General features: G+C 43.1%; 1 protein-coding gene and 1 gene segment (V, D, J or C); both read left to right on the forward strand.

Moving 5' to 3' along the window:
* Positions 1 to 1293: 1293 nt before the first annotated feature.
* LOC129514708 (disintegrin and metalloproteinase domain-containing protein 21-like) lies at positions 1294 to 21445 on the forward strand. Its single transcript, XM_055333444.1, has 5 exons — positions 1294 to 3438; positions 11112 to 11133; positions 13382 to 13507; positions 20347 to 20510; positions 21401 to 21445. Exons 1-5 carry the CDS (start codon positions 1294 to 1296, stop codon positions 21443 to 21445), a joined length of 2502 nt encoding a protein of 833 aa, XP_055189419.1.
* Positions 21446 to 24940: 3495 nt separating this feature from the next.
* On the forward strand, positions 24941 to 25467 carry LOC129514728 (immunoglobulin heavy variable 3-74-like; the record flags this gene model as incomplete). The annotated part of the segment is given in 2 exon segments: positions 24941 to 25060; positions 25160 to 25467. Coding segments are annotated over 2 exon segments (354 nt in total), but the record flags the coding sequence as incomplete, so codon positions are not given.
* Positions 25468 to 26045: the final 578 nt, after the last annotated feature.

Genomic DNA, 26045 nt, shown 5'->3' on the forward strand with positions numbered 1-26045 from the left:
ACACTGTCATGAGAGGAGCAGAGTTCCCGTCTTTCACTTTGTATTGTGGTAATTTCTCCACAACATGAGATCTACCTTCTTATCAAAATTGTACCTGTAGGCACACTATTGTGATTTACATGTGCAGGGTTCTGGAGCAAACCTCTGGAATCAAGTCATGTTGCATGACAGAAAACCATAACCCTAGAGATGCAAGTCCCCATTGCTCCTCCCAGCAGTCCCTGGCAACGGCCAATCCATTCTCTGCTTCATTGTTCCCAAAACCCAACTTCAGGTGCCCATTGTTGACAAGGCCGATATTCAAGAGATGAGTTTTGACTGGAAAGTAAGGGAGCTTGGTTCAGGAGGCCACTCACATGGGCTGGAGGAGCACACTTGTGAGGTTTTTCCTAACGCAGAGGATATTAAAGGGTTTTTGGAAGCTAATCATACAAGGGAGTGCGGAGCTTGGAAACATTTCTTTCCCACACGCAGGCTTTCAGGTGCTGGCTACCATCCTTGCCTCAGTACACCCCCATCCCTGGGTCTTCTGCTCAGGGCAGCCACCCATGCTGCTCAAGGCCAGGAAAGAACCACAGTAGAGGAGGACAGCAAACAACCCCAGGGTCACCCATGTGGTCAAAAGTATATTCTGTTCTCGCAACCTGGCATGATAAACAATAAAATACAACCTGGGACCTCACCTGTCCTCGCCCAGAACACTGGGTAATGTTTTATTCAGTGAGCTCAAAGGAGGCTTCCAAGAAAATACCAAAGGATCAAATGACTGGCAGATTGGTGGCAAAGCAGAATAAGACAAATAGTTACAAAGCCGTGCCGTTCAAAGCCACATGGTAAAATTTGTCACATCTCCCTCAACAAGCCAACGAAGGAGCTAGCAGTGGTCTCCACAGGGAGGGATAGTGGCCTTGCACAGAACGTGACCCCGGGTAGCCATGGTAGATGGAACTGGTAGAGAAAGTAATTGCTGTATAACCTTATGGTACATATTCAAGGATCTCTGGAGGAAAGACTGAACGTGTGGGAAAGGGGCTTCCTCTGGGTTCATCCCCCTCCCCACCTCTCGCACATCCACCCCAGCTGAACTGATGTGCAGACCCACCCTCTGCCACACCCAGTGTCTGTGACCTACTCCCCATAGCTGGTTGCCAGGTGTAGGGACCTGGCAGCCTGAGGCAGTCCTCTGTTCTGTCAGATCCTCTAGACCTGGCTGTGCTGAGGGTCCTCCTTTTATCTACCTCACTGCCAGATGTCCCTGAGCAGGGGGTGAGGCTGGCACAGGGCCGGGGTACCATGAGAGGGCTCCTCTTGCTGCTTGTGCTCTGGGCAGGGCTGGCTCCCGCCCAGGGTTCTCAAGGCCGTCCCTCATGGCGCTACGTCTCCTCTGAGATGGTCATTCCCAGGAAGGAGTTGCACCATGGCAAAGGCATCCAGATGCCAGGCTGGCTGTCCTACAGCCTGCGTTTTGGGGGCAAGAGGCACGTTATCCACATGCGGCGCAAGAAACTCTTCTGGTCCAGGCATCTGCTGGTGATGACTCAGGATGACCAAGGTGCCTTGCAGATGGACTACCCCTTCGTCCCTCCTGACTGTTACTACCTCGGCTACCTGGAGGAGGTTCCTCTTTCCATGGTCACCCTGGACACGTGCTATGGGGGACTGGAAGGTATTATGAAATTGGATGACCTTGCCTATGAGATCAAACCCCTCAGCAGTTCCCAAAGATTTGAACACATTGTTTCTCAGATAGTGGCAGACACCAATGCAACAGGCCCTACCTATAAACTGGGACTGAAGGAGGACAGGGACCCCTTGTTCTCTCAAGCAAATACCAGTGCCATTCCCCGGTTCTCAAGTAAGATGTATGCATCTCATCACGGACAGGTGAAAGCACTTTCCTTAAGTTCCAACTCAATGTATAGAGTGTTCAACAACGTGTCTAAATGTGCCCAATTCCTGATAAGGATTTTTAGTTTAATTGACACATTCTATCAAGCACTTGATGTGAATTACTATATTGGATCCATGATTATTTACACTCAGGGAGAGCCAGCTACCATGAACAGTTTTCATCCAATTCAAAGTCCATTAGCTAGATATTACCGTTCTAAACTTTATCCAATTTTTCTTCCACATTCAACCTTAATTGTAACTAAAGAAGGGCCACTGGATAATAATACAGAACCTATAATTTATGGTTTATGCAAAACGCAAAACCTCCTCGTGCTTGCGTATCTAGACAAACATTATTTAATATTGTCTATCATAGCAGCACAGAAGGTGGGTAGAAGTTTGGGGTTGTATTATGACAACAGGTATTGTGTCTGTCAGAGAAGGACTACATGCATTATGAACAGATACATGGGTCTGACTGATGCTTTCAGTAACTGTTCTTTTAAACATGTCCTAAGCGTTCTGGGTACTATTAAAGCTGAGTGCATGTACAGCACCAACGTTGTGTACTTAAATAAAAGCCTGACTCATGATCGCTGTGGAAACTACATAGTGGATCCACTTGAACAGTGTGACTGTGGCTCCTTCAAACAGTGTTACAACAATCCCTGCTGTCAGAGTGATTGTACCTTCACTACTGGAAGCATATGTAATACAGGCACATGCTGCACAAACTGCACCTATTCCCCTGCTGGGACACTCTGCAGACCAATCCAAAATATCTGTGATCTTCCTGAGTACTGCCGAGGAGAGTCCTCGACATGCCCTGATGATTTCTATATGCAAGATGGAACCCCATGCACTGAAGTGGGCTACTGCTATCATGGAAACTGTACTGACCGCTCTGTGCACTGCAAAGAAATCTTTGGTAAAAATGCTGTGAACGGTGCAGATGTCTGCTATACCATAAATAGAAGAGGTGATAGATATGGACACTGCCGAAGGCCAGCTGGGAAAAAAACCAGTACCTCTTGTGAGGTCGAAAATATTCAGTGTGGAAGACTGCAGTGTAGCAATGTCACTCATCTCCCACGGTTGCAAGAACATGTGGGATTCCATCAGTCTAAGATATCAGGGGTCTGGTGTTTTGGATTGGATTCCCATCGTGGCACAGGAACAAATGATGTTGGTCATGTGAGACCTGGTACTCTGTGTGCTCCTGGAAAGTTCTGTCAAAATACCTACTGCAATGGCAGTATAGCTCAGCTAAATTATGACTGTATCCCTGAGAAATGCAATCGCAGGGGGATATGCAACAACAGGAGGAATTGTCATTGCCACATAGGCTGGGATCCTCCTCGGTGCATTGATCGAGGTGCTGGTGGGAGCACAGACAGTGGACCCCCTCCAAGAAGAATGCGGGCAGTCAGGCAAAGTCATGAGTCAGTGATATATCTGAGAGTGGTCTTTGCTCGCATCTATGCCTTGATAACTGCATTCCTCTTTGGCGTTGCCACCAATGTTAGAACCATCAAGACAGTCACAGTAAAAGAGGAAATAGTTGATGAAGCCAATCTGAAATACAACTTGAGAAAGTGAAGCAACAAGCCAATCCATAAGTCAGCCTCCAGACCCCTGAACAACAATTGGCAATCCACAGGAACATGAGTGAATCTATGGCAAGTTGGTGGCCAGAACGAAATCCACATTCCCAGGGCTCTGCAGGAGACACAGGGTCCCATGCATATCATGGGGTTCCACGTCTGCGACTGGTCTCCAACAAGCCGTCCTGAAATAAATCTTGAAAAGTACATGTTGGTGGCCTCTCCACATGTTTATAAGCCTGTAAGCGCCCAACCTGAGCCTGAGACTCTGTCAGGAAGACCTGAATCAGTAGTCTGGCCTTGAGCTGAGGTCCCCAGTTGCAGAATTCAGGGAGGTTGCTACTGGTTCTTTTAGGCAAATTCATTATGTTCCTTCAAAACTGTGCCCTTGGGCACTGAGGTTTTTCTCACCCTCCGGGTAATCTCTCCTGCTCCAGTCCAAAAGTGGGTTCATGGCAATGGAGGTCTATCAGCACCCACACTGTGTGTCCGACACTGGGGTAGCTGTGGGCTGTATGGGAGGGTGCCTGGGATTTGATACCACCTAATGCAACCACTGCCACCCTGGACAGCATGTTTCTGAATGCAGGGAACCTGGGCCATGATCCTCATGATTGCATCCCATAAACTCAATCATAAAGGATGGTAGAAGTGCCAATGTTGCCTCTACCACCCTTCAGGACCCCTATGCATGTTTGTTTTTCCCTCCCTTCCCTCTCCCCTGAATTTCAGGGAGTTGAGCAGTGACCATAGCTGAGTAGGTGCAGTGGAAATTCAACTTGTATTTCTGAGCTCCTGCATGGGCATCAGACATGAAATCACACCCACTCTCACCCCCCATAACCCTTGATAAGGACTAGCCTGTAACTCCTTCTCTGGCTGTCCCAGGCAGCTTTTTACAATCTCCAACCAGGGTGGAGCCCATGAAAGGCTACAGACCTCAATCCCTTCCACCTCTTGTGTAATTGGCTACTTGCTACCCTGTGCTCTTTCTGCTGTTCCCTGGGGACCCAGGATGGGAGTCCCCCCTTCCTGGGTCATCGTAAACCCTCATTTCTGGGCTCTGAACCTATTAAAACTTATGAGTCTGCTTCAGTCGAGGGGTGAACTGAAACCCGACATTCAGTCAAGATAGCCTTCCAGTCACACAATCTCTAATTGGGAGCTCTGAGGCCAAGGAAGCCACCTATCACCTCCGTGTGGGCAGTAAAGCCTCCTCCTCCAGCAGGTCATTGTCTATGTGTTCTTAATTCAGGACATCAGGGTTTTTGTACAATTCCTTGTATCACTAATAACTTTCCATTCTGTCTGAAATTTTTACTGAAATGTTTGTTGAGTCCTTTGTTAATTTTACTTGAAATTTTATTCTTTTTTTTCATAGTATAATTCCATTTAATTGTAAAGGCATTACTGCTGAGGAGAACAAAGGCAAAAATATAGGCTAACAGTCAATCTCCTTACAACCTGCAGCCCCTGATGAATCGCTGAGACATGCAAAGTGTGATGCTCCTCCAGGAACTCATAGCTCCCCTAAATTTGATGTTTTATTAGAGACTGAAGGAACTTTATTCTTTTTTTGTTAATAAATTAATTTTTATTGGTGTTCAATTGGCCAACATACAGAATAACACCCAGTGCTCATCCCGTCAAGTGTCCCCCTCCATGCCCGTCACCCATTGATCCCCACCCCCCGCCCTCCTCCCCTTCCACCACCCCTAGTTCATTTCCCAGAGTTAGAAATCTTTATGTTCTGTCTCCCTTTCTGATATCTCCCACACATTTCTTCTCCTTTCCCTTATATTCCCCTTCACTATTATTCATATTCCCCAAATGAATGAGAACATACACTGTTTGTCCTTCTCCGATTGACTTACTTCACTCAGCATAATACCCTCCAGTTCCATCCACGTTGAAGCAAATGGTGGGTATTTGTCGTTTCTAATGGCTGAGTAATATTCCATTGTATACATAGACCACATCTTCTTTATCCATCATCTTTCGATGGACACTGAGGCGCCTTCCACAGTTTGGCTATTGTGGACATGGCTGCTAGAAACATCGGGGTGCAGGTGCCCGGCATTTCACTGCATCTGAATCTTTGGGGTAAATCCCCAGCAGTCCAATTGCTGGGTCATAGGGCAGATCTATTTTTAACTCTTTGAGGAACCTCCACATAATTTTCTAGAGTGGCTGTTCCAGTTCACATTCCCACCAACAGTGTAAGAGGGTTCCCCTTTCTCCACATCCTCTCCAACATTTGTTGTTTCCTGCCTTGTTAATTTTCCCCCTTCTCACTGGTGTGAGGTGGTATCTGATTGTGGTTTTGATTTGTATTTCCCTGATGGCCAGTGATGCGGAGCATTTTCTCATGTGCTTGTTGCCTGTGTCTGTCTTCCTCTGTGAGAGATTTCTGTTCATGTCTTTTGCCCATTTCATGATTGGATTATTTGTTTCTTTGCTGTTCAGGTAATAAGTGCTTTATGGATCTTGGATTCTAGTCCATTATCTAGTCATTTGAAAATATCTTTTCCCATTCTGTAGGTTGTCTTTTAGTGTTGTTGACTGTTTCCTTTGTTGTGCAAAGGCTTCTTATCTTGATGAAGTCCCAATAGTTCATTTTTGCTTTTGTATCTCTTGCCTTCATGGATGTTGGGTGTTGCCTGTGTTCTCCTCTAGGATTTTGATGGAATCTTGTCTCACATTTAGACCTTTCATCCATTTTGAGTATATGTTTGTGTATGGTGTAAGAGAATTGTCTAGTTTCATTCTTCTGCATGTGGATGTCCAATTTTCCCAGCACCATTTATTGAAGAGACTGTCTTTTTTCCAGTGGATCGTCTTTCCTCCTTTGTCGAATATTAGTTGACCATAAAGTTGAGGGTCCACTTCTGGATTCTCTAATTTGTTCCATTGACCTATGTGTCTGTTTTTGTGCCAGTACCACACTGTCTTGATGACCACAGCTTTGTAGTACAACCTGAAATCTGGCATTGTGATGCCCCCAGATATGGTTTTCTTTTTTAGAATTCCCCTGGCTATTCGGGGTCTTTTCTGATTCCACACAAATCTTAAGATGATTTGTTCCAACTCTCTGAAGAACGTCCATGGTATTTTGATAGGGATTGCATTAAACGTGTACATTACCCTGGGTAAGACTGACAGTTTCACAATATTTATTCTTCCAATCCATGAGCATGGAATATTTTTCCATGTCTTTGTGTCCTCCTCAATTTCTTTCAGAAGTGTTCTATAGTTTTTAGGGTATAGATCCTTTACCTCTTTGGTTAGGCTTATTCCTAGGTATCTGATGCTTTTGGGTGCAATTGTAAATGGGATTGACTCCTTAATTTCTTTCTTCAGTCTCATTGTTAGTGTATAGAAATGCCACTGACTTCTGGGCATTGGTTTTGTATCATGACACACTTCCAAATTGCTGTATGAGCAATTTGGGGTGTAGTCTTTTGGGTTTTCTAGGTACCGTATCATGTCATCGGTGAAGAGGGAGAGTTTGACTTCTTCTTTGCCAATTTGAATGCCTTTTATTTCTTTGTGTTGCCTGATTGCTGAGGCTAGTACTTCTACTACTATGTTGAATAGCAGTGGTGAGAGTGGACATCCCTGTCTTGTTCCTAATCTTAGGGGAAAGGCTCCCAGTGCTTCCCCATTGAGAATGATATTTGCTGTGGGATTTTTGTAGACCCCTTTTAAGATTCTGATGAATGTTCCCTCTATGCCTACACTCTGAAGAGTTTAGATCATGAACGGATGCTTTATTTTGTCAAATGCTTACTCTACATGTATTGATAAAATCAATGGTTCTTGTTTTTTCTCTTCCTGATATGATCAATCCATTGATTGCTTTACAAGGGTTGAACCAGTCTTGCATCCCGGGGATAAATCCCATTTGGTCATTATGAATAATTTTCTTAATGTACTGTTGGATCCTATTGGCTTGTATCTTTGAGAATTTTTGCATCCGTGTTTATCAGGGATATTGGTCTATAATTCTCCTTTTTGGTGGGGTCTTTGTCTGGTTTTGAAACTAAGGTGATGCTGGTCTCATAGTAGGAGATTGGAAGTATTCCATCTCTTTGCATCTTTCTGAATAGCTTTAGTAGAATAAGTATGGTTTCTTCTTTAAACCTTTGATAGAATTCCTCTGAGAAGCCTTCTGGCCCTGGACTTTTGTATTTTGGGAGGTTTTTTTGATGACTGCTTCAATTTCCTCCCTGGTTATTGGCCTGATAAGGTTTTCTATTTCTTCCTGTTCCAGGTATGGTAGTCTGTGGTTTTCCAGAAATGTGTCCATTTCTTCTAGATTGCCTAATTATTGGTATATAGCTGTTCATAATAGGTATTTAAAATCATTTGTATTTCCTTGGTATTGATCTCTCCTTTCTCATTCATGAATTTATTATTTTGAGTCTTTTCTCTCTTCTTTTTAATAAGGTTGGCTAATGGTTTATCTATCTTATTAATTCTTTCAAAGAACCAACTCCTAGTTTTGTTGATCTGTTCCACAGTTCTTCTGGTCTCTATTTCATTGAGTTCTGCTCAAATCTTTATTAATTCTCTTCTTCTTCTGGGTGTAGGATCTATTTGCTGTTTTTTTTCTCCAGATCCTTTAGGTGAGAAGTTAGCTTTTGTGTTTGAGTTCTTTCCTGTATTTTAATGGACACTTGTATTGAGATGTATTTCCCCCTCAGGACTGCTTTTGCTGTTCCCAAAGATTTTGAACACTTGTATCTTCATTCTCATTAGTTTCCATGAATCTTTTTAATTCTTCTTTAATTTCCTGATTGACCTTTTCATATTTTATCAGGATAGTACTAAACCTCCACGTGTTTGAAATTCTTCCAAATTTCATCTTGTGGTTTAGTTCTAGATTCAAAGCATTACAGTCTGAAAATATGCAGGGGACAATCCCAATTATTAGATATAGGTTAAGACATAATTTGTGGTGCAGTATGTGGTCTATTCTGGAGAAAGTTCCATGTGCACTTGAGAATGTGCATTCAGTTGCCTTTGGATGTAAAGTTAGGGGCAGCCCTGGTGGATCAGCTGTTTATCACCACCTTCAGCCCGGGTTCTGATCCTGGAGACCCAGGATCAAGTCCTACGTCAGGCTCCCTGCATGGAGCCTGCTTCTCCCTCTGCCTATGTCTCTGCCTCTCTCTCTCCCTCTGTGTGTGTGTCTCTCATGAATAGGATGTAATGTTCTGTAAATATCAGTGAAATCCATCTGGTACAGTGTATTATTTAAAGCTCTTGTTTCTTTGGAGATGTGCTTAGAAGATCTGTCGATTGTAGAAGGAGCTGTGTTCAAGATACAAAGTATAAGTGTATTATTATCTAAGCATGTCTTAACTTTGGTTATTAATTGATTGATATACTTGCAGCTCCCACATTTGTGGCATAAATATTCATGACTGTTAGGTCCTCTTGTTGGATAGATCCTTTAAGTATGATATAGTGTCCCTGTTCATCTCTTACTACAGTCTTTGGGATAAACTTTAATTTATCTTATATAAGGATGGATACCCCTGCTTTGTTTTGAGGCCCATTTGAATGGTTAATGGTTCTCCAACCTTTTATTTTCAGGCTGTAGGTGTCCTTACATCTAAAATGAGTCTCTTGTAGAAAGCAAATAGTTGGGTCTTGCTTTTTTATCCAGTCTGAAACCCTGCACCTTTTGATGGGGTCATTAAGCCCATTCATGTTCAGAGTTACTATTGAAATATATGAGTTTAGTGTCATCTTGATACCTATTCAGTCCTTGTTTTTGTGGATTGTTCCCTTGGAATTCCTCTTTCTATTACAGAATCCAGCTTAATATTTCTTGCAGAGCTGGTTTGGTGGTCTCATATCCTTTCAGTTTCTGCCTAACTTGGAAGCTCTTTATCTCTCCTTCTATTCTGAATTAGAGCCTTGCTGCATAAAGTATTCTTGGCTGAATATTCTTCTCATGTAGGACCCTGAATATATCCTGCCAGCCCTTTCTGGCCTGCCAGGTCTCTGTGGAGAGGTCTGCCGTTAACGTAATACTTCTCCCCATAAAGGTTACGGATCTCGTCTCTTGCTGCTTTAAGGATCTTTTCTTTATCTCTGGAATTTGCAAGTTTCAGTATTAAATGTCAGGTGTTGAGCGGTTTTTATTGATTTTCGGGGGCGGGGGGATCTCTCTATCTCCTGGAAACAATGCCTGTTTCCCTTCTCAAGTTAGGGAAGTTCTCTGGTATATTGTTCAAATACACTTTATGGTCCTCTGTATCTTTCAGCGCCCTCAGAACCCCAATTAAACATAGATGTTTTCTTCCTAAGCTGGCATTTATTTCCCTTAACCTATCCTCATGATATTTTAATTGTTTTTCTCTTTTTTCCTCACCTTCCTTCCTTGCCATCAACTTGTCTTTTATGTCACTCACTCGTACTTCTACCTCGTTAACCCTCGTCATTAGAAACTCCAGTTTGGATTGCATCTCATTTAATTGATTTTAAATTTCTGTCTGATTAGATCTAAACTCTGCAGTCATGAAGTCTCTTGAATCCTTTATGCTTCTTTCTAGAGCCATCAGTAGCTTTGTAATTGTGCTTCTGAATTGGCTTTCTGACATTGGATTGTAATCCAAATTTTGTAACTCTGTGGGAGAGAGGACTGTTTCTGATTCTTTCTTTTGTTGTGACTTTTTCCTTCTAGTCATTTTGCTCAGTGCAGAGTGGCCAAAAACAAGTTGTACTGGAAAAGGAGAAAAAGAGAGAGAAGAAATGGGGTGGGGGAAACAAACAGAAAACAACAAAACAAGGGGGAGTATCCTCTGATTCTATATACTGTAAATCCCTCCACTTCCCCCTGGAACTTTCTAGTGCTGCTTGGTCAATAACTTGCACTACCCCTGTCCTTCTAGCTGGTCTTCTGGGGGAGGGGTCTGCTGTGTTCTCAGGTGTGAGCACTTGGGGGAGCTGCCCAGCCCCCTGCCAGGTGCACGGCTCAGTGGGAGCTGTTTATCCTTGTAGTCCCCTGCTCAGAATCAGGCACAAGGTGACACCAGGAGGAACAACAACAGCGGTGGTGGCAAGCTCTCCAGCCCTGGAGTCAGCTCCCACAGTAACCTCCACAGCTCCCAGTCCACAGGGGCCTGGATGCTCTGGGGGCGGAGGCTGCTGGTCTGCATAGCTCGGGGCCGCCCAGCGGCAAGAGTGTCCTTGCTATCCTGTGTCCTCGCGGCCTCTGTGTCCCAGGGGGAGCGCTGGAACCTATGCTGTGTCCCCCAGCACCCTGGGCTCCTAGTGGGCCTGTGCTGCTGGAATCGCGCTCCCAGCCACGCAGCCCCCTCCACACCGAGCCTCTGCCTGAGCCACCTCCGAGCTGCTCCTGGGCCCCGCTGGATGTGCTGCAGCCCTTTAGGGAGCTCAGCCATGGTGTGTGGTGCACTCTCCCCGGGGCACAGGTGCTCTGTTAGTGTCCCAGGGAGCCTGAGGGCATCCCCACCCCTCCTGGGATCCTGCACCAACTCCCTGTGAGCGCCTTTCCGTCCGGGAAGATTGGTGAACCTCCTGCTTCTCCAGACGCAGGCTTTCTGTCCTGGGAGCTCTCGCCACCCCCTATAAGCCCAGATCCCTGAGGGGCCCCTCCCTCGTGGATGCTTTTTTTTATTTATTTTTCCCCGTCTTCCTACCTTGATAGAAGTGCAAACTCTTAAAAATAGACCTGCCCTACAACCCAGCAATTGCACAGTTGGGGATTTACTACAAAGATACAGATGCAATGAAATGCTGGGACACCTGCACCCCGATGTTTATAGCATCAATGTCCACAATAGCCAAACTGTTGAAGGAGCCTCGGTGTCCATCGAAAGATGAATGGATAAAGAAGATGTGGTTTATGTATACAATGGAATATTACTCAGTCATTAGAAATGACAAATACCCACCATTTGCTTCACCGTGGATGGAACTGGAGGGTATTATGCTGAGTGAAATAAGTCAGTTGGAGAAAGACAAACATTATATATATTCTCGTTCATTTGGGGAATATAAATAATAGTGAAAGGGAAGGAAGGGGAAGGGAGAAGAAATGGGTAGGAAATATCAGAAAGGGAGACAGAACATGAGAGACTCCTAACTCTGGGAAACGAACTAGGGGTGGTGGAAGGGGAGGAGGGCGGGGGGTGGGGGTGAGTGGGTGACGGGCACTGAGGGGGGCACTTGACAGAATGAGCACTGGGTGTTATTCTGTATGTTGGCAAATTGAACAACAATAAAAAATAAATTTATTATTAAAAAAAAGAAGTGCAAACTCTTCTCACTGTAGCATTCCAGCTGTTCTCTCTTTAAATCTCAGGCTGAAGTCATAGTTTTTCATGATGATTTGAGTCATCTAGGTAAGTTGGTGGAGACAGGTGACTTGGGGACCCTACTCTTCCGCCATCTTGCCCCACCTCCAAAAGCTTCTTATCTTGATGAAGTCCCAATAGTTCATTTTTGCTTTTGTTTCTCTTGCCTTCATGGATCTATCTTCCCCCCTCCTAGTTTCATCCTTCTGCATGAGGCTGTCCAATTTTCCCAGCACCATTGATTGAAGAGACTGCTCATAGACTGTTATAGTATTTCTTGCTTTGTCGAATATTATTTGATAGAATTGAGAGGTCATTTCTTGGTTCACTACTTTCTTCCATTGATGTATGTGCCTGTTTTTGTGCCTGGACCACACTGTCTTGATGACCACAGCTTTGTCGTACAACTTGAAATCTGGCATTGTGATGCCCCAGCTCTGGTTTTCTTTTTCAACGTGTAAATTCCCTGGGTGACATTGACTTTTGACAATATTAATTTTTCCAATCCATGAGCATGGAATATTTTTCCATCTCTTTGTGCCTTACTCAATTTCTTTCAGAAGTGTTCTGTAGTTTTTAGGGCATAGATCCTTTACCTCTTTGGTTAGGTTTATTCCTAGGTATCTTATGCTTTTGAGTCCAATTGTTAATTGGGTTGATTTCTTAATTTCTCTTTCTTCAGTCACATTTTTGAAAAAACTGAAATACATGCTTCTGGTCCCTGCACAAGCACACATATAACCTTCAGAACCAGCTGAAAACTTTGGCAAGAGGACAGATTCCATTTGAGATTCTGGGTGAGTCGTTGGTCTACTTCTATCTATAATCATATCATAAATTTGCTACTTCTCTGTGATCATTCCTATTTTTCAGGATGTCAGGTATTATTTTTTTCCCACAGGGATTGTAGATCCCTCTTTTAAAAAATATTTTATTTGTTTATTCATGAGATAGAAAGAAAGAGAAGAGGCAGAGACCCAGGCAGAGGGAGAAGCAGTCTCCATGCAGGGAGCTTGATGTGGGACTTGAACTCGAGACTCCAGGATCATGCCTTAGGTTGAAGGCCAACACTATATGAGCCACCCAGAGATCCCCTGATCCCTCTAATCCTTGAAGTACATGGAGATATTTGTATATTTTTCATATTTAGGGAAATAGTAAATAAGTGTAAGCAAATCTGTCTTCTGTGCTTATAAAGTAGCTGTTTTCCTAAAGAATCTAATTTTTCAAATCGGAAACCGAATAGCTTAGCACAAATTCCTGGTCCTCACAGGCTCCCTGGGGGAAACTGCTCCTTGGAGGGGAAGCCCAGACCTCAACAGGAAGCCTGCCCAGAACCTCCATCTGCACCTGCTCCTGGGCCTTCAAGACAGAAGTCGTGAGGAGTGCGCACCCCCTGGTGGTCCCGATCCCCTTCCACAGGGAGGTTTGTGTCTGGGCTCACACTGAGGTCACCTCACTGTGTCCTTCGCACAGTAATACACGGCCGTGTCCTCGGCTCTCAGGCTGTTCACCTGCAGATACAGCGTGTTTTTGGCGTTGTCTTTGGAGATGGTGAATCAGCCCTTCACAGCGTCTGCATAGCTTTTGCTACTTCCATCATTGCTAATCCATGTGACCCACTGCAGCCCCTTCCCTGGAGCTTGGTGGATCCAGTACATCCAGTAGCCACTGAAGGTGAATCCAGAGGCCACACAGGAGAGTCTCAGGGACCCCCCAGGCTTCACCAGGTCTCCCCCAGACTCCACCAGCTGCACCTCACCCTGAGCACCTGCAGACACAAGACATCCTGGTCAGGAAACTGTCCCACATCCCCTGTTTCTCTCACTTAACTCAACTCATATATTCAATGTCTCTTGTTCTCCATGAATTACTTTCTAAATTGTGAGAAGAAAAGCCCAGCAGAGCAACAACTCCATGGTGGTTTGTCTGTGTTCACTCCTGATCACTGAATGGGTCACCTGGGGATCTGGGGCTGGGGCTCCTCTCCCCGCTGCAGGGTCGGGGCTGAGCTGGTTTAATCAGTGGAGGGAGGGCCCTATTTGCACATCCTTGAATATATAATCAGTTCCACACCTGAATTTGATTCTTTACAAGTTATTATCAAGGATTGTTTTACATTTGTCGGCCACTGTGTGTAATGTCTTGTGACATTATGAAGTGTTCAAATCTATGAAAAAAATTACTTTTGCATTTCTTTTATGACTTTTTAAAAATCTCTCATCAACGTAGGTACTTTAAGTTTACAGTATTTTACCTCCTTCAGAATATTTAATCCTATATATTATGTTTTTAACAGCGATGTCAATGTAATAAGGTTTTATTAATTACCTTTTATTTTTTTAAGATTTTATTTATTCATGAAAGACACAGAGGAAGGAGAGAGAGGGGCAGAGACACAGGCAGAGAGAGAAGCAGGCTCCATCCAGGGAGCCTGATGTGGGACTCCATCCTGGGACTCACCAAGGGAGTTGCTAAACCTCTGAGCCACCCAGGGATTCCCCTATTAATTAGCTTTTAAATACTTTATTTGTAGGGATGCCTAGGTGGCTCAGCGGTTGAGGTGTGCCTTCTGCTCCTGGAGGGATCCTGGAGTCCAGAGATCCAGTCCTGCATTGGACTCTCTGCATGGAGCCTGCTTCTCTCTCTGCCTGTGTCTCTGCCTCTGTGTATCTCTCATGAATAATTAAATAAAACCTTTAAAATGTAAAAAAATTGTTGTTAGTGTGTGGAAACCTAAATATATTTTGTATGTTTATTTTGTATCCTAAAGCTTCCCTGAAATTGATTATTAACTAAGGGTTTGGTTTTGGACCTTCTGTGGTTTGACCCTGCAACAGATCATGTCATATGGATACAAATATGTTTTTCTGTATATATTAAGTATCTGTTATTCTTTGTTTCTTAAATTTCCTGGATTGGAAATCCAGTCGTTGCCCCAGTAATATTTTCCTTCTCTTCTATACGGTTATTTTTCTGGACTAATTACTCTCTAGACTTATGACAGGCCTCAGTGGAGATGTATTTCATGTTGCATGTGCATGAGCTCCCTAGAACACAACACGCAGACAATGACCAAAGTAGGCAACCTGTGTACTTATCACACAATACGTTGGGTCTGTGGAGATAGAAGGCCAGGATATTGGGTTTGGGTCAGTGAATTAGTGAGGAACTGATAAGGGATGTTTGCACAGCCTTCTGGGCCCTACAGACGGTTCTGGTGCTGAGGATGGTTCACCCCTCCCGGTAGGGAGAAGGGCATTGTCCCATGGGAGATTTATTTCCTTTCATCAGGGTAACATAGGAGGTTCAGCCTCTCTGTCCACCGGATGATTCTTGTGTGATTTTTTTCACAATAATCCAGGGAACCAGCTGACATATGGGGTGGCACAGTTTATTCTCCTTCAGTATAACATGTTGAATACTCAGGGTGGGAATGACCTCCTGTGTGGGTCCTGACTTGATAGAAGGGCTTCAGGTTTTCACTTTTGAATGCAGTGTTGGTTGTGGGTTTTTCATAGAATGTGACTACTTCCATCAGATAGGAAGCAATCTCTCCTGCCTCAATTGTTAAGATGTTTTGAAGATAACAGCATATTAGACATTGTCAAGCGGTTTTAGGCATCATAGGAAAGAATCATGTACACCCATTCCTTCACTCTGTTAATACAGGGCCCCATTTATGATCTCTGTGTGTTGAAGCATCCTTGCATCCAGGGATGATTCCCTCTAGGTCATCCTGTGCGATCTGTCCATGGGCTGTTGGATTCAGGATGCCAGGATTTTTGCATTTATCTGCATCTGAGATGTTGTCCATGAGACCCTTCTTGTGGGGTCTGTGGTGTGGGTTTGTTGTCAGACTCCTCCTGGCCTCCTTAAATCAACTTGGTCATGTTCTATTCTCATTTTGTTTTGGAAGAGATTTAAAAGTTTGGGCCTTAATTCTTAAAATATTTGAATATTCATAGATATAGCCATCTGATTTTGACCTTTTCTTTATTGTTTTTATAATTTCCATTGTCTTTTTTGAGGCAGAATACTTTTTAGAGATTTTATTAATTTATTCATTAGAGGCACAGACACAGGCAGAGGGAGAAGCAGGCTCACTGCAGGGAGTCCCACATGGGACTGGATCCCAGGTCTCCAGGATCAGGCCCTGGGCTGAAGGCAGTGCTAAACCCCTGAGCCACCTGGGCTGCCCCAGGGAGAATTTTTAGATAATAGTTTCAGGCTTCATATTTGTTCTGTTTTGCTCATTTTTTAAATTTCTTCATGAATGAGTTTTGTTTATTGATAATACTAGTAATTTTGTAATTTTCTGTGGTTATCCAATATTTATTGTCTTAAAATCTTAGAATTTTATTCAAGCTCCTTTTTTTTTGGTGTCAGTAATTTCTTCTCTTTGAAATATGATAAATATTTATTAATAAGGGAGGCATTTGGTTAAAAAAGTAAGTCATGAAACTTAACAAAATATATAACCGATGCATTAATAGGTATACCAATATTCTATCCCTTAGTTCCAATGAATACCTAAGAGCCTATGAGCTATCAAAATTTCATTTTTATTTTCTATATGCTTATTTAAATCTTCTTATTTTTATTTGTCAATGGAATAGATGAATTTTTTGTTCTAAGAAATTTAATGTTGATTGAGTTAATCAAAATACCAATTGTTTTCTTACATTATAGAAAAACTCCATATTCATATGAAAAATAAAATCACATGATAGTGACCATACAATTATAAGAAATAAAAACAATAGTCAGACATCACACATCTCTCTACAGAAATGTATTTTAGTCACACATTTAGCATTTCAGTGTGTGACTACCTAATGTCAGACATGTAGACAGTGCAGCACATGATGGAGTCCAGAAGTAAACGTGTGCATATACAGTCAGAAATCCTCCAAAAATATCTACGAATACACAGTGGGGAAAGGATAGTCTCTAGAGCAAATGGTGTTGGACATCCTCATGAAAATAATGACTCTTGTTCCTTACCAAACATCACACAGATACAAGGACACAGAAAATCTAAAAATGGATTAAAGAGTTAAGCAGAAGTCTCAACCTTAGAACTTATACATGTAAACTAAGGGGAAAACATTATGATGTTTGCTTGGTTGTGATTTATTTGATATCACATTAAAATCACAGTAAAAAAACAAAGACAGATGATTGGGGCTACCTCATGCCCAAAGTGTGCAGAACAAATATTAGCAGAACAAGGGCAGCCTATGAAATGGGATACTGTGTGTTCAACTATATACTGAGACGGACTTAGTATCCAAAATACATGAGGGACTCAACCTCAATAGAAAGTCTGACGAAACACAATAATAACAAATCCAAACCCTCCATTAAATAGTTTCTCAAGGATGGGGCCCCCTTGCAACTCAGGTGGTTAAGCATCTAATTCTTGGTTTTGTCTCACGTTGTGATCTCAGGATCCTGGATTTGAGTCCCAACTCAGGCTCTGGTCGTGGGGAAACTGCTTGAGATTTTCTTTTTCTCTCTCCTGCTCCTCTCCTCTTTCTCTCTAAATAAATATATAAATTATATTTTTAAATTAGGAAAAGTTCTTCTATATCTATTTCTCTATAGAAAACAAACAATAGTGGGATCCTGTGTGGACAGTTAATTAAAATTCTGACATCAACTCTGTTCGAAATACCTGACCTCATTTCCAGCTGAATGAGAGGAAGGTCTCTACTTCAGGTTGTAGGGAGAGGCAGTAGCAGGAGACGGATGGACTCAGTGGAGGTGTCCTCATGTAGTCCTGCTCTCCTGAAGGAGAGAGCCTGAGACTAAGACGCTGGAGGGGACACCTGCTGTCAGAATACACATCAGACTCTGGTCTCAGGAGCTCCCCATCAGAGGACCCAAGCTGGTTTGGGTCAGTCTGTGAAGCCTCCATACATGAGGATGTTGTGTACAGGAGGGCAGCATGCAGCCTGATGCAGAGGAGCTCATCATTTGGGTTTGGGGAAGAGAGAGGGAAAAAAAGCCCAACCAAACCACTGTGACCCTGGCCTGGCTGTACTAATGCCCCAGGCTGCATGGCCTGTCCTCTCTGAGACTGCTGACCTTCATGGAACATCATGTCCTTGAGGTTCCCCTGGGATCATGGGTGTGCATCAATAGTGTGATGTCTTATCGCAGAATCCTCTCCCATTGATGGATGTTTTCTACTGGGATTATTCTTTAAATCACGATGAAGTCCCAATAGTTCATTTTTGCTTTTGTTTCTTTTGCTTTTGTGGATGTATCTTGCAAGAAGTTACTGTGGCCAAGTTCAAAAAGGGTGTTGCCTGTGTTCTCCTCTAGAATTTTGATGGAGTCTTGTCTCACATTTAAATCTTTCATCCATTTTGAGTTTATCTTTGTGTATGGTGCAAGAGAGTGGTCTAGTTTCATTCTTCTGCATGTGGATGACCAATTTTCCCAGCACCATTTATTGAAGAGACTGTCTTTCTTCCAGTGGATCGTCTTTCCTCCTTTGTCGAATAAGAAGCTTTTGCACAGCAAAGGATACAGTCAACAAAACTCAAAGACAACCTACAGAATGGGAGAAGATATTTGCAAATAACATATCAGATAAAGGGCTAGTTTCCAAAATGTATAAAGAACTTATTAAACTCAACAGCAAAGAAACAAACAATCCAATCATGAAATGGGCAAAAGACATGAAGAGAAATCTCACAGAGGAAGACATCGACATGGCCAACACGCACATGAGAAAATGCTCCGCATCACTTGCCGTCAGGGAAATACAAATCAAAACCACAATGAGATACCACCTCACACCAGTGAGAATGGGGAAAATTAACAAGGCAGGAAACCACAAATGTTGGAGAGGATGTGGAGAAAAGGGAAACCTCCTGCACTGTTGGTGGGAATGTGAACTGGTGCAGCCACTCTGGAAAACTGTGTGGAGGTTCCTCAAAGAACTAAAAATAGACATGCCCTACGACCCAGCAATTGCACTGTTAGGGATTTACCCCAAAGATTCAGATGCAATGAAACGCCGGGACACCTGCACCCCGATGTTTCCAGCAGCCATGTCCACAATAGCCAAACTGTGGAAGGAGCCTCGGTGCCCATCGAAAGATGAATGGATAAAGAAGATGTGGTCTATGTATACAATGGAATATTCCTCAGCCATTAGAAACGACAAATACCCACCATTTGCTTCAACATGGGTGGAACTGGAGGGTATTATGCTGAGTGAAGTAAGTCAATCGGAGAAGGACAAACAGTGTATGTTCTCATTCATTTGGGGAATATGAATAATAGTGAAGGGGAATATAAGGGAAGGGAGAAGAAATGTGTGGGAGATATCAGAAAGGGAGACAGAACATAAAGACTCCTAACTCTGGGAAATGAACTAGGGGTGGTGGAGGGGGAGGAGGGCGGGGGGTGGGGGTGAATGGGTGACGGGCACTAAGGGGGACACTTGACGGGATGAGCACTGGGTGTTATTCTGTATGTTGGTAAATTGAACACCAATAAAAATTAATTTATTAAAAAAATAAAAAAATAAATCACGAAGGCTTCTGGGGGCGTTCTAGGCTTCTAACAGAAATGAAGACCCTATAAATCATCACATGCAATATTTACATGAACATGGGTTTTCGTTATTCTGGAGCAACCAATGAGGAGCGGCATTTCTGGGTCACGTGGTAGATTATCCATCTTTAATTTCAGGAGGAACAGAAAAATTATTTTCCAGGGCTTCTGTTTCATTTTTCATTCCTACCTGCAGGGTTGAGGCTCCAGGTGTCCTGTATGCTCCCCAGGATGTTCTGGTCAGTGCTTCTTTCATACCTGAGCTCCTGTGATGAGTGTATAGGGCATCTCATTGTGGTGGATGTGAATTTCCCTCACAGATCCTGGTGGGATGTGTCCTCTGTGCTTACTTCATGTATCTGTACACTCCTGTATAACATGTCCACACAAGGCTCTGCCTGTTTTATAGATGAATGCTGTTTTTTCTGAGTCTTGAGGGTTCTTTAGATATGCAGGTGAACATTTTTGTTGGTTATGAAACTTGTGCATGTTTTCCCTTGGTCCATATCTTGTTTTCATTACCTTGATAAATATGTGGATAGAAAAAATGTAGTTGATTTTCACAAAGTGTATTCTTAATGTTTGGTGTTATGCATATTGATTTTTATCTATAACATTTGGATTTCACAATTAATGATTGCCTATGAATAATTTCTCCATTGACAATATATTGAAAAGCCTTTTTTTCCCCAGGTCTCCTCAGTGTTGCTGTCTTCCCAACTTGGTCTTTAGTAACTCGGTGTTTTTATTTTATATGAATATAGACTCTGGCAATTGATTTTCATGGTGTTGTTTTCATAAATGGTAGCAATTCTGTTCTCCTGCTCAAACATGAACTTGTGATTTCATGGCAGATGCTCTGCTGTATATCATCAGGCTGGTTGTTCATCACGTTGAATAGATATGCTTCTCATGTGAAACAGAATCCTTTATCTTTCCAGGTTTTGGAATTTCTATACATCTTGATGCTCCTCAGAGACAGGTTGTGGTGCTTAGCACTCTCCCACCAGATGCTGGCATTGACTCCATTGCCTTATCCGGGAAGCTGGTGGACCCATGTGATACCCACACTGACATGCGCAGTGAGAACCCAGAGAATGAGCAGGTTAGTGTAAGGGTCTACCTGGGTTTCCCCAGTCAAGATGCAGACTCTGGCAGGGTGACCTGGGACAGATCTACTGTGGAGAAAGACATCACAGGATGGAAACAGACTTGCCTTCCCTGAGGGAGCCTCCAACATGAGCACTCAGAGGAAATGATGGTCAGCAGCAGGGATGAGGAGCACAGCATGCTCAGGTTGGGATGTAAGATTCACTGCTCTAAACCCAGTGCTTGGCTTTTCAACCAAGGGGAGGATTTGGGGATGTTTCCATCCTCATAAATGTCTTGAATCACATGTGGGTGGGACTCAGGGCCCTGCCACATGGAGACTGAGACTGTCTGGGAGGAACAGGGAGCACTCAGATCTGAGATCTCATGTCCTAAATCCCAAAGGGGACACTCCAACTTTCAGGACTGGAGCCCTCACAAAATCCTCTCCTCAACTTGATCCAGGAACCCTCACCCTGGGGCTTCTCTACTAGAGGATTTGGTATAGAGGTATAGACTGGGGGCACTCCTCCTGCCTGCTGAGGTGGTGGTGTCATCCTTCAAAGAGCAGGAATCTATTCTGAGGACCTTGTGCTAGCGTCACTATGATTAGGAGAGAGAGGGATGACATTGTTCAATAAGACGGGGTCAATAGACACATCATTTTCATAGAATGTAGAAACAAGGACATGTCTAGAGATACGTATGTGGTGTGTACTTTCCCTTAGGAATAGTCCATGAATATGTTGATTGCACAGTCAGGTTTGAGACACAGGATACCACACATGATGCTCTTCCCTCTTCATCAGCCCAATACGACATAGGGATGCTAGGCAGCTGGCTGTCAGCATATTCACCCCTATCCTAACCTGTACCTGAACTGGATACGGTCCCATTTCATGTCAGGTCTTGGAGAATCCCTCCATGGAGATTGTCCTCAACACTATGTAAAATCACATGCAGAAAAATGATGTTTCAAGATCAGTACCATCAAAGACAGTTACCTGCATGGTGGCCAAACCAACCACCAGGATTTGTGAAAGTTAGGGATTATATCTTCAATAAAATATGATTATTTCCATCATTGTAGTGTGGCTATGAGTTGATTTTATTCATATGCAATGAATCCCCGCTCATGCAGGGGAGCACCGTGCAGTGTTTAAGGTGTCGGATTTCAGGTTGTATTACAAAGCTGTGATCATCAAGACAGTGTGGTACTGGCACAAAAACAGACACATAGATCAATGGAACAGAATAGAGAACCCAGAAATGGGCCCTCAACTCTATGGTCAACTAATATTCAACAAAGCAAGAAAGACTATCTACTGGAAAAAGGACAGTCTCTTCAACAAATGGTGCTGGGAAAATTGGACATCCACATGCAGAAGAATGAAACTACATCACTATCTTACACCAGACACAAAGATAAACTCAAAATGGATGAAAGACCTAAATGTGAGACAAGAATCCATCAAAATCCTAGAGGAGACCACAGGCAACACCCTTTTTGAACTTGGCCACAGCAACTTCTTGCAAGATCCATCTCTGATGGCAAGGGAAACAAAAGCAAAAATGAACTAGTGGGACTCTATAAAGATAAAACGCTTCTGCACAGCCAGGTAAAGTCAACAAAACTACAAGACAATTTACAGAATTGGAGAAGATATTTGCAAATGACATATCAGATAAAGGGCTAGTATCCAAGTTCTTTGAAGAACTTATTAAACTCCACAGCAAAGAAACAAACAATCCAATCATGAAATGGGCAAAAGACATGACCAGAAACTTCACAGAGGAAGACATAGAGATGGCCAACAAGCACATGACAAAATTCTCTGCATCACTGGCCATCAGGTAAATACAAATCAAAACCACAATGAGATACCACCTCACACCAGTGAGAATGGTGATAATTAACAAGACAGGAAACAACACATGTTGGAGAGGATGTGGAGAAAGGGGAACCCTCCTGCGCTGTTGGTGGGAATGTGAACTGGTGCAGCCACTCTGGAAAACTGTGTGGAGGTTCCTCAAAGTGTGAAAAATAGACCTGCCCTACGACCCAGCAATTGCACTGCTGGGGATTTACCCCAAAGATACAGATGCAGTGAAACGCCAGGACACCTGCACCCCGATGTTTATAGCAGCCATGTCCACAATAGTCAAACTGTGGAAGGAACCTCTGTGTCCATCAAGAGATGAATGGATAAAGAAGATGTGGTTTATGTATACAATGGAATATTCCTCAGCCATTAGAAATGATAAATACCCACCACTTGCTTCGACGTGGATCGAACTGGAAGGTATTAATCTGAGTGAAGTCACTTGGAGAAGGACAATCATCCTATGGTTTCACTCATAGGAGGAATATAAAAAATAGTGAAAGGTATTATAGGGGAAATGGAGAAAATGAGTGGGAAATGTCAGAGAGAGTGACAAAACATAAGAGACTCCTAACTTTGGTAAACAAAGGGTAGTGGAAGGGAAGGTGGGCGGGGTAATGGGGGGGACTGGGTGATGGGCACTGAGGGAGGCACTTGACAGGATGAGCACTGGGTGTTATATGTTGGCAAATTTAACTTTTATGGAATAAAATATATATACAAAGAATATAAAAAAGAATTGGGTGCTTAACTAAGTGAGACACACACAGGCCCCAACCCTGGCCCAATATTTTTAAAATATTTTTATTTCATTTATTCATGAGAGAAAGACAGAGAGAGAGAGTGCCAGAGACATAGACAGAGGGAGAAGCAGTATCCTCACAGGGAGCCTGATGTTGGATTCTGTCTCTAGATTGGGATCATGACCTGAACTTAAGACAGATGCTAAACCGCTGAACCACCAGAAGTCCCCTTGGCCCAATTTTTAATCAGAGGATTGGTTTACTGTTGTTATGTGTTTGTTGTATTTTCTATTGATGAGTAAGTTTCCCTTCTGTATTTTTGGATACTAACTCCTCAATATGTGATTGAGCACACTGAGTCCCATGTCATAGGCTGACTTCTTCCACTGTTATAGTTTTATTTTTTTATTATTACTATTTTTTATATTTTTATTTAAATTTAAATTGCCAAAATACAACTCTCAGTGCCCATCCTATCATGTGCCCTCCTTATTGTTTTGCTAATATGTGTTCTTACTTACTTACTACTTTGATGTAGCCCACTTATCTGTTTTGATTTTGTTGCCTGTGATTTTGCTGCTATATCAAATAAATCACAAAAAGCACAGTCATGATGTTTTCCCATTTGTTTTCATTTGCAAGATTTAGCATCGTGTCTTCTGCTTGTCATTAATCCATTTTGAGATTTTTCTGTGTTCATGTATCTGTACGATGTAAGATAAGGACCAAGTGTCATTATTTGCATGAGGCTGTCCAACACCATCTGTTATAGAGACTATCCTTTCCCCAATGTGTATTCTTAGATATCCTGTGGAGGTTTTCTGACTGTATATGCACACATTTACTTCTGGGCTCCGTAATGTGCTGCGCTGTGATCATGTCTGATGTTATGCCAGTCACACAACGATGTACCAAATGTGCCTCTAAAATACATTTGTATAGGGAGTAATGTGATGTCTGAGGATTGTTGGGAGAACCATCCTCAGCACCAGAGTAGGTAACGTAGTACCCAGAAGGCTGTGATGAAACTTTGCCAGTTCCTCACTCATTCACCGACTCAAATCCAAATCCTGGCCTTAAATCTCCACAAACCCAATCACTTATTGTCACAAGCAAAAGGGCTGCCTACTGTGGTCATTGCCTGGCTGTCATATTCATGTAGCTCATGCACGTGCAAAATGAAATACATTTCTCCCTATATCTGACTTATGTCTACTGAGCTATTAGACCAAAGAAACCAGAAGAAAAGAAATATTTCTGCCCCATCAAATTGAAGACCTATCCAAGAGAATAAGGCAATAAAAAAATAATAATCAATCACTTTAGAGGCAGAAAAAATATTTATATCCATATGACATGATCTGCTACAGGGGAAAACTCTACAAACTCCAAAAATGCTTATAGTTAAATAACGATTTCAGGGAATATTCAGAATATAAAATCAACAATTAAAAGGAAGATAGGATTCTTCACACTAAAAAAATTATCTATATAAAAATTTTTAAAAATCCCCTTTACACTGGCATCAAAAATAAATATTTAGGATTAAATTTAATAAAGGTAGAATACCATACTGAAAATGACCTATTTGATGAAGGACTTTTTAAAAGGGAAACAGAAATGCAAAGTTAGCATTGCTCACAGATTAGAACTTCATATTTCAACAGCGCCATCTGCACAATGATCTGCGCAGGTAATGCAGTCGTTGCTATCAAATTGTTAGAATGAATTTTAGTCAAGATCTAAAGATATAGTCAGAGGGCATGCAAATAGGGCCCTCCCTCCGCTGATTAAACCAGCCCAGCCCAGACCCTGCAGCTGGGAGAGGAGCCCTAGCCCCAGGATCCACAGGTGATCCCATTCAGGGATCAGAACAGAACACAGACAACTCACCATGGAGTCTGTGCTCAGCTGGGTTTTCCTTGTTGCTACTTTAAAAGGTAATTCATGGAGAACAAGAGACCTTGAGTCTGTGAGTGGCGGTGAGAGAAACAGGGGACGGGGGACAGTTTCCTGACCAGGATGTCTTGTGTCTGCAGGTGTCCAGGGTGAGGTGCAGCTGGTGGAGTCTGGAGGAGACCTGGTGAAGCCTGGGGGGTCCCTGAGACTCTCCTGTGTGGCCTCTGGATTCACCTTCAGTAGTTACTACATGTATTGGGCCCGCCAGGCTCCAGGGAAGGGGCTTCAGTGGGTCTCACACATTAACAAGGATGGAAGTAGCACAAGCTATGCAGACGCTGTGAAGGGCCGATTCACCATCTCCAGAGACAACGCCAAGAACACGCTGTATCTGCAGATGAACAGCCTGAGAGCCGAGGACACGGCCGTGTATTACTGTGCAAAGGACACAGTGAGGGGACCTCAGTGTGAGCCCAGACACAAACCTCCCTGTAGAAGGGGATCGGGACCACCAGGGGGTGCACACTCCTCACCACTTCTGTCTTGAAGGTCCAGGAGCAGGTGCAGATGAATGTTCTGAGAAGGTTTTCTGTAGGGGCCTGGGATTCCTCTCCATGGATCAGTTTCCCCCAGGAGGCCTCTCTGGACACAGGATTCTGTTCACAACTATTCATCTCTAACTCACAAACATAGTTGTCATAGGAAGACGAATATACTAACATGCAGAAAATACAGAGTCAACTACATTTGACTTAGTCTTGTTCTTAAATACCAAAAATTTACAAATATCCTGATTCTCATATAATTAAGCTTTGCAATAGTCACAGATGTACTCACTGTGCATCACAGACCACCCAGCTCAAGGAACAAGCTTGCTAGAAGCAGCATAAAGTGCTTGCTGGATATGGGGCTACAGAGGCAACAACAATCCAAGCAACAGAACAAAGGCCCCTGGTGGGGTCGCTATCTTGGACCATGCTCACAGCCTCAATGCCATTGACAGCCTATGAAAGCAGTGGAACCCCC

This window comes from Nyctereutes procyonoides, unplaced genomic scaffold (genome assembly GCF_905146905.1).
Source record: "Nyctereutes procyonoides isolate TBG_1078 unplaced genomic scaffold, NYPRO_anot_genome, whole genome shotgun sequence".
NCBI classification, from domain to species: domain Eukaryota; kingdom Metazoa; phylum Chordata; class Mammalia; order Carnivora; family Canidae; genus Nyctereutes; species Nyctereutes procyonoides.

What these genes read in the sequence shown, in the direction of transcription:
- LOC129514708 (XM_055333444.1), top strand. Translation starts at nt 1,294, where the DNA reads ATGAGAGGGCTCCTCTTGCTGCTTGTGCTCTGGGCAGGGCTGGCTCCC. An exon ending in ACATCCAGTAGCCACTGAAG is followed by an intron (nt 13,508 to 20,346) that starts GTGAATCCAGAG and finishes TTATCTTTCCAG; the next exon opens with GTTTTGGAATTTCTATACAT. An exon ending in AGAACCCAGAGAATGAGCAG is followed by an intron (nt 20,511 to 21,400) that starts GTTAGTGTAAGG and finishes ATTTCATGTCAG; the next exon opens with GTCTTGGAGAATCCCTCCAT.